Source organism: Sycon ciliatum, chromosome 7 (genome assembly GCF_964019385.1).
Source record: "Sycon ciliatum chromosome 7, ocSycCili1.1, whole genome shotgun sequence".
Taxonomy (NCBI): domain Eukaryota; kingdom Metazoa; phylum Porifera; class Calcarea; order Leucosolenida; family Sycettidae; genus Sycon; species Sycon ciliatum.
Genome location: NC_088649.1, coordinates 31,672,511 through 31,680,915, shown reverse-complemented (window position 1 = coordinate 31,680,915; position 8,405 = coordinate 31,672,511). Strand labels below are relative to the sequence as shown.

The 8,405-nt window shown below is 48.0% G+C and overlaps 1 protein-coding gene across 1 annotated transcript in view; it reads right to left on the bottom strand.

Annotated features, from left to right (window-relative positions):
- Window positions 1-493: 493 nt before the first annotated feature.
- Window positions 494-8,405, bottom strand: part of LOC135820665 (uncharacterized) — a 58,970-nt gene continuing 51,058 nt past the window's right edge. The window contains exons 8-9 of the mRNA XM_065333684.1: window positions 7,727-7,774; window positions 494-1,171 (exon numbers count right to left, since the gene is read on the bottom strand). Coding sequence (XP_065189756.1) covers window positions 819-1,171; window positions 7,727-7,774 — 401 coding nt within the window. The 3' untranslated portion in view covers window positions 494-818. The remainder of the gene's footprint in view (window positions 1,172-7,726; window positions 7,775-8,405) is intronic.

Below are 8,405 nucleotides of genomic sequence, written 5' to 3'. Positions count from 1 at the left end.
GTTTATTCCAAAAACGCAAACTCATCGCGTATTTGTACTATTCGCACAATGTTACATAAATCGCACCGAACGACGCCATATTGATAAGTGCCTGCACGTGAACAGCCGTGTAATGTACTCTTGTTATTACGCTATTAATAAGAGCTAGCGGTTTTCCTGCAGACTTGAATTTTCACTTGACTGACTCACGACTGCCATTCAGAGCACACGAGAAGTCCATCGAACCGTCCACTCGGCAAACCTGCAAGAAAGCACCACTCCCTGCTCAATACACTGTGTTTTGGGTGTGTATTGAGCAGGGAGTGGTGCTTTCTTGCAGGTTTGCCAATTGGAAGGTTCGATGGACTTCTCGTGTGCTTTGGTTGGCAGTCGTGAGTCAGTCAAGTGAGAATTCAAGTCGGCAGGAAAACCGCGAGCTCCCATGTAAGGAGCAACACACTCTTCCCTTACTATCGCCGAAGTCGCACCAACCTCTTCTTCACATAATGAAATATAGACCTCATAAAAGACCTCGACTTCGCCTCGGTCTTTTATTCCTTCATTATTATTGCAATAATAGATACATACAATGTAGGTCTGTGAGCGATCTCATTGCCTGTTCAATGTGAGTTGATCAGGTATGATCAGGTAAGACTGCAATACAACATCAGCTACATTAGCAACCGACAACAGCTGTACGTATAATTGGCAAAGAGAATTTATGTACAGTAAGCACCATATTGACTTAACATTAGTGCACAAAGGAAAACATGCAGATGTGGCGGACTGAGTTCCGTGAACTAAATGCGGAACTCCATGCAAACAATCGCGGCTTCCACTCAGCCCGATGTACAGATGGTATATGGAAGATGCTGGTCATTACTGTATGATTGCCCATCAGTGGCAAGGGACCTGCCGGCGGATGTACCGGAGAATCCAACCCAGGCAAGTCTTCTGTACACCCTTTGCAAGCACACGACTACTTCGTAAAGGCTCCCATGCGTTCTGCACTTAAGCGCTTCACTTGAAGATAATGATAAGATTAACGCCTTCATGCAGCCCAGAAGTTGCGGTCCTGGCACGTAAGTTGCCCTCTCCTGACATGCATCCTGAGCCTGCATCCTAGTGCGACCCTGTGACAATCCGGAATTAGCCAGGTAATAGAGTTTCACGCCTCCGTGACAAGTGTGTTCTGCACAATGACAGCACATCAGAACGAGTACAGCAGCCCATTCATACAAAAACGATCATGTATGGCTCTGGTGAGCTCCCATTTTTTTGGAGATTTGGGGTGACTTTATCCTACACTGTGCAGTAACGCTAAATTTTGATATGGACACCTCGAATTAATTTTTTTAGTCACTTCATTCATCGGTATCAGGGTCGGTTGGTTTAAAAAAAAAATTAATTTGGTTTCTCCCGTATGCATGCATGTTTGCAAACCGAAAGCCAATACCTTACTAAACTCCATGTTGATGTAACGATGATGGACACGTTTGGTACATGAGCAAGTGGTTTCGTACGACGTACTTTCGGTTTGGGACAGTTTGTCTTCGCTTATCTTCCCCTTTTGATGTATTTTTACATACCCTTGTGCCTCCCGAGTTGCCTTTCGTTTTCGAGTTGTCGTTAGACTGGTTTGTTCAATGGTCTTACCAGTCTGTTGTTGTTGTTGATTTTTATTTTGCTTCGCATGGCCAAACGGGCAATGGTGCCCAATTCTATGGAAGCGAATTTCAAAAGGCAGAGAGCTACGGGGAGAGAGAGAGAGAGAGAGAGAGAGAGGGGGGGGGGAGGGAGGGAGGGAGATGATAAGCAATTTTGCAGCGTCAACAGAGCGATTTTGCAGTGTCAATAGAGCGATTTTGAAGCGTCAACAGAGGGAACACAAAGAGTTCATAAGCGCACAAGCACGCAGAGAAGAGTAAATGACGTGGTGTGTGGACGGGAAAAGTCAGACAGAGCATTCATTGCAAGGTGTAGGGGATGGAGGCAAGCTTAAATTGCTGGGCAGCCTTGATCTCCCTTACACTCCTTGGGAGAGCGTTCCAGGCCAAGGCTGCCTGAAAGGCCAGGCGAGATCTGCCGGCTTCTGACTGTGCCGAGGGGACAGTGAGGCCCCTGGAAACCTGGTGCCGGGTGGTGCTGCCAGCGGATGGTGAGAATAGGTCCTGGAGGACACTGCTGGCTTTCCCATTGACACAGCGTCACACCAGGACGAGCCGCTTCTGGGTGTAGCACTCGCGAACTCCGTACAGGGACATCCGTTCGAGCAGAGGCTGAGCCGAGGTGTGAGGCGGCAAACCGTATACCGCTCTCGCCGCTCGGTTCTGCAGGACCTGAAGGCGATCAAGCTGCGAAACCTTGAGGGAGGAAGAGAAGGCGTTAGACCCATATAGGAGGTCAGACATGATGACTGACCTCACATACTGGATGCGACTACTGAGGCTCAGACATCTGCGGGACCGCCACAATGCTCCAATCTTCTGCACAACTTTCCTCGCCATCGCGTCAACATGGGGGTCCCACTTCACAGCTGCGTCAAGGGTCACGCCGAGGTACCTTGCTGTTGGGCTCAGGGGAAGCTCTGTCTGGTTGCAGCGGACAGCGACATGCTGACCCGCATTGCGTTGTGGTACAATTGACAGGACCTGGCTCTTCTTGTCATTTAGAAGCAGATGTCGATGCTTGAGCCAGTCAGCGACGTTGGTGACGGCCCCTGACAGGCAGGCTGATGTGGCTAGCACTGATTTTCTGTGGCAGTGCACGGCAATGTTATCGGCAAATTGCAGAGATGGAGCAGGATGGGCTGTGGCAGGGAAATCACGGGTGTACATGCTAAACAGGATCGGTCCTAGGACCGAGCCCTGAGGTACACCAGATGAGCACTTAGCAGCAACACTGTAGGTGGGGCCAATGCGCACTTGCTGGGTTCGATCGCTTAAGTAGCTGCAGAACCAGCGAAGGTAGGCATTGTCCAGGCCGAGATCGAATAGGTCCCGGACCAGTTGGCTGTGATTGACCTTGTCAAAGGCTTTTGACATGTCGATTAGGCAGACGCCTGTGGTCAACTTGTCGTCCCGGGCCTTTGAAGCCCAAGGACGAGTATACTCGTCCCTAGTGATTTCCCAAGGACGAGTATACTCGTCCAAAACGCGCACTGTGTACGCATTGAGCATAGATCACTGTACAAAGCTTCGTATCTCCGTTGTCCTTTCTTTGATTTTCACAAACGATAGCTTGTTGGAAAGGTAAGGAAAAGACCTTTCCAGCGGTGTGTCACTTGTGGCAGCGCGATGCGAAATACCCGAGCGGCAAAGACCGGAACGCGGTTGAATACTTCTAAACTTTAGAATTTTGAAATTTTCGAGTAGAGCTCGCGTGCGCATGGGGTTTCCCCATGACTCATACCAGTGCAGCCCATGCGCGATGGGTACCAAGATGACCGCTTGAGCTTCAGCAGCACGGAGAACTTTGAATCGTTGTTTTGTGTTGAGTAAAAGTCATGAACCTAAGGAAATTGTCACTGTGGGTGGTGTATCTCGTTCAGGCGCGATAGAGCTGCACTCAAGGGACTTGGAGGCGCTTCTATTGCTTCTGCTTAGTGTCTAGTCTTTATCATTGGATGGAGGAGATCACAAGCTTTTCAGGGAGCTCCAGATCATGAAATTCCATTGCTGGTGAGTGAATTATGAAATTTTGAAATCGACCATCCGTGGTTGCGTGCTGCGCGGTGCGAGTGCCTGGGAAATCAGAAAACCCAGCTGGGCTTCAAAGGGTTAAGATGGCATCTGTTGCTACAACTAGGGCGTCCTCTGTGGAGTGCTCACGGCGAAAGGCAAACTGAGTCGGTGGTATGGCACATGATTGCTCCAGATGTGCAACAAGTTGCTTCTGGACTATCTTCTTGAGTAGTTTGGAAACGATCGGCAGGAGCGACACAGGACGATAATTTGCAGCTACCGATGGATCGCCAGCTTTGAAGAGAGGGCTTATTACAGAATGTTTGAAAGCCAGAGGGACTTCACCATGCCTCAGCGATGAGCTGAAGAGCACTGAAAGCGATGGAGCCAACAGGTCAGCGCAAGCACGTAGCAGACACCCAGGAATCCCATCACTGCCTGTGGCTTTGCAGGGATTTATTCGTTCCAGGAGGTGCTTGACCTCATCTGGGGTGGTTGACTGGAAGGTCAGCATTGAGCCTTGCGGCTGTGGACCAATGGGACGGATCATGTACAATGCTGTGGAAGGCATCCGAGACTTCTGTGATGTCGCACGTTGGCTGATGATGTTGACGAGAACGGCTAGTGACAGAGTTGATCACGGACCACATCATCCGCAGGTTGGAGGAGTGATCACGACACTGCTGTTGGAAATGCTGATTGCGTTTTCGCCGGTAAGCATTTGAGGCTTCTGCACGGGCTCGCTTGTACTCCTCATGTAGATGCACGTTAGTCTTATCTCGTAGCCACTCCTCATCACCATCCCGTAATGTTCGATATTCTTTGTCGCCGAGGGACGTAGCTCGTGCACATTTTCGTGGCACATCCATTCCCCTCATTGGAACTTTCCGCACCTGAGTCTTCCAAGTTGGAGGGGTTGTAGGTTTATGCTTCGTAGATGTGCTGGAGCTACATGTAGGTGTCAGGTCGTCGAATGTCTGAATATCCATGTCAGTCTGTGACTTGTTGTCACACTATCTCTCTCTCCCTCCCTCCCTCCCTCTCTCTCTCTACATCGGTTTATACGGCCATAAGCACCTACTTTTATACGTGACATTATGGCTCTCTCTCTCTCTCTCTCTCTCTCTCTCTCTCTCTCTCTCTCTCTGTCTCTCTGTCTCTCTCTCTCTCTTTCTCTCTCTCTCTCTCTTTCTCTCTCTCTCTCTCTCTCTCTCTCTCTCTCTCTCTCTCTCTCTCTCTCTCCTCTCTCTCTCTCTCCTCTCTCTCTCTCCCTCTCTCTCTCTCTCTGTCTCTCTCTCTCTCTCTCTCTCTCTCTCTCTCTCTCTCTCTCTCTCTCTCTCTCTCTCTCTCTCTCTCTCTCTCTCTCTCAATGGTGCGCATTTTGTGGTGGGTGAACACTTTGATCCCTAAACCGCGATACCGGAGCTCCCAAGCTACAGCCTCACATCGATTTATAGTTCATCGTTGGGAATGAGTTCACTGCTCACCATACTGCGGTGCTGAAATTGGTGAATCTCGCCCTGATGCCTGTAGCACTCTGCCACTTTTGCATCAGCATGTTCGGCGATGGAGTTTGCAGAACATCAGCAAAAGAAGGTGGCCACACTTCAACCGTTGGTCCAAGCAACGTGCTTCTCTACATCAGTTGCAGTGCGGCAGCTGTTAGTGGGTTGGTGATGAAACACTTTGTCTTGGCCCACAAACGAAGTGGTGAGCCAGCCATTTCCATACTGATGAAGGAGCAAGTCGGAGGTGAGAAGCGGGTGACAGCCTCAAGGAAGATTATATTCGCGGTGGCTGAACACCTAGGCAAGAACCATCAGCAACCCAACTGTAAGTAACGCCCAGTGGCACAGTGCTTAACTTGTTGTGTGCACCGTAAAATACCATCATTTTTCCAGTGTGGAGACACGTTCTAGCTCACATAGTTGAAGAACAAGAGGACTAATGTTGTCTGTTTCGTTCCAACATGTCAGCTTTTATTGTAGTTTGATATGGGGCTGTGCTAACCATTATCACAGCTACATGTACATGTATGAAAACCAAGTACCAACAGGAGAGTAATCAGTAATCATGGAGAAAAGTAGCTATCGAAAATGGGTGCACCCAGGGTTTTCCGGAAAATTCACTAGTTCAGCTAATCCATCCTTATATTATTCTGAACGCCGAGGGATCTAGCAAGTTTATGCAACACCTAACAGCCAAAATCCAATAAATTGTGGCCAAAGCAGCAGCAAAGAAGTACAAGCAATATAGATACGTGAATTTACCAAATTTAGGCTAATTTTGAGAGTTGAAACTGATGTTACTAAGCAAAAATATAAGGCTGTACCTATGCAAACCTGATGTCAGATTGGGCTGATATTCAAATTATGTGTTTGGGCCTAACTGTCCCGAACCCCCTTAACAACATGTGACGAACCTGTACACAGAATTATATTTGCACCCCGTGCATGATGAATACAGGGTTTTATCAAGAGTGTGCAACTCCCACACACCCTGCTGGCCCGACAGAATTTCAAGTTGACGTCATTATTTAAGATGCAATGCTCCTTGCACCAGTGATTTACAAAATGTGTACGGGTGTCAACGCATGACACGTTTTTCTCTGCAATAATTTATACAGGATCAGATGGGCTTCGGTCCTCCACACGTTCCGGATTCGTCTGATAATCCGTGTACACTGCGCGTGGAGTTGCACACTCTTGGAGGGTTATGTACTCTTGGTTTTACACCACAGTCAGGCCTTGCATAACCGCACACATCCATTTTCCACCAAAAATATCCGGATAGGCGAGGGAACCGGATAATCGAACACACATACTTTATGTAAGCATGGCATATGCTGTACATTTGTAACCAACTATTTTCTTCCGGATGGCGAGGGATCCGGAAAATGTTATATTCCTTTCGATGAGACGTGGTGCGTACTCCTTGTGGCTAGGCAAGGGGATATTCTTCAGAGAGTATCCGAGGTTGAAGCGCCTTGGAGTGTCCATTGTTAGGGTAGCACAGCTAAGGTAAGAGTGCTCTACCATGGAAAGAGGGAGCTAATTCACCGGAGGGTATACCCAGAGTGCTGACAGTGCTCAACACCCCACATTCTCACACAGCTTTTATACCACACTCTCCTGGCATATATACCGGCATGGTCGGCCCCCAATCTTCATGTTGCCTGATGATTGCGGGAGCATGAAACTTGAAGTAGCAGCAAACAAGCCGCTTGATTGTCCTTGTTGTTCTGTCCTGTATTACGCTTATGGTATTGAGCACTACGTCTCATCGAAAGGAAAATAACACCGCTACCCCCCACATTCTCACACAGCTTTTTACACCACCCTCTCCTGGCATATATACCGGCATGGTCGGCACCCAATCTTCATATTAGGGAGGTTTCGCTCTACGTAATTACGTATGAAAATCCGTATGTCGTACGCGCCGGGGAGCGAGGGCAACTTTCATACGTAAATCTCGCTACGGATTTCCGTAGGAAAGCTCTTTCCTACGTTGGGTACTCCGTAGGACTTTTTGAAATATTTTTCCGCATCTTCCGCATTTGTCCATGGCAACATTCAAGCCGCGCGAAACACAAGGTACACACACACACCGTACACCACGTGCATAATATCATGGAAAACGCGGTTTCGGTTCATGGTGCATACGGTGGGTGCATGCAACGCGTCTCCAAAGCAACAACGCATGTTTAGCAGTCATGGAGAAATCACGTCGAGCGAAACCCAACAGCTCTGATTTTTACGTATGAAAATTCCGTGCAGTTCATACATTATTTTCATACGTAATTCCGTAGAGCGAAACTCCCTATTGCCTGATGATTGCGTGAGCATGAACCTTGAAGTAGCAGCAAACAAGCCGCTTGATTGTCCTTGTTGTTCTGTTCTGTATTCTTGTTTACATGTAAAGGCTGTGGTGTGATCATGTACCTGCCAAATTTGCACCACTTTTTCCTCTCTCTTTATCTAACCTACATGCAACAGCCACTCCAAAGGTCAAGTAGACTGGGCATTTGCTCTGGAACATCATTCATTAGGTTTACTCGCACTCACCTCTGTTTTCAAACTGGAGCTTGAGAGACGAACGATCGATGTCGCGTCCTGTATGACAGTAAGACATGTAGACACAGGGGTAGGTCATCATCGGAGGAGAAATGCAAGCTGGTTGAGCTTGGAGTTGTGCTACGACTCATCACATGCCAGTTGGTGGACATGGCTTACTGTAAGAGTTGAATCCCTAACGGGACACAAAGTCTAGTGTTTCAATTAACAAGAAAGAATCCATCAATAAAATCTGGAAACGCTACACATTCCTTCTCAGCTCTGTGCTGGAGAACTAATACGACATGTGTGTGCTGGGCCTGCTGGCAAGGTCGTTAGACTTTGTGCCCGCAAAGTAAGACATTTTGCACATCGATAAACATTAGACTCGTCACACTTTCAACTCTTACAGTAGTTCACATTCACCGGGCCACTGCATAAGGGGCTATCCAGCATTATCGATAATTTTCAACGATCGAAAAAGTTTAGTGAGGACCCTCCCCCCCCCCCCCCCCCCGCGTGCTAGTTAGTACGTGAAGTGTGTGAAGTGTCCTGGATTCACAGGAAGTGTGATTTCCGAAGTCTGAAGAAAATTTTGAATGGTCTCTGCTGGGATGAAGACTACAAAATAGTAATAATAATAGTAATTTTTGTGTGGATTCACAGGAAGTGTGAGTTACGAAGTCTGAAG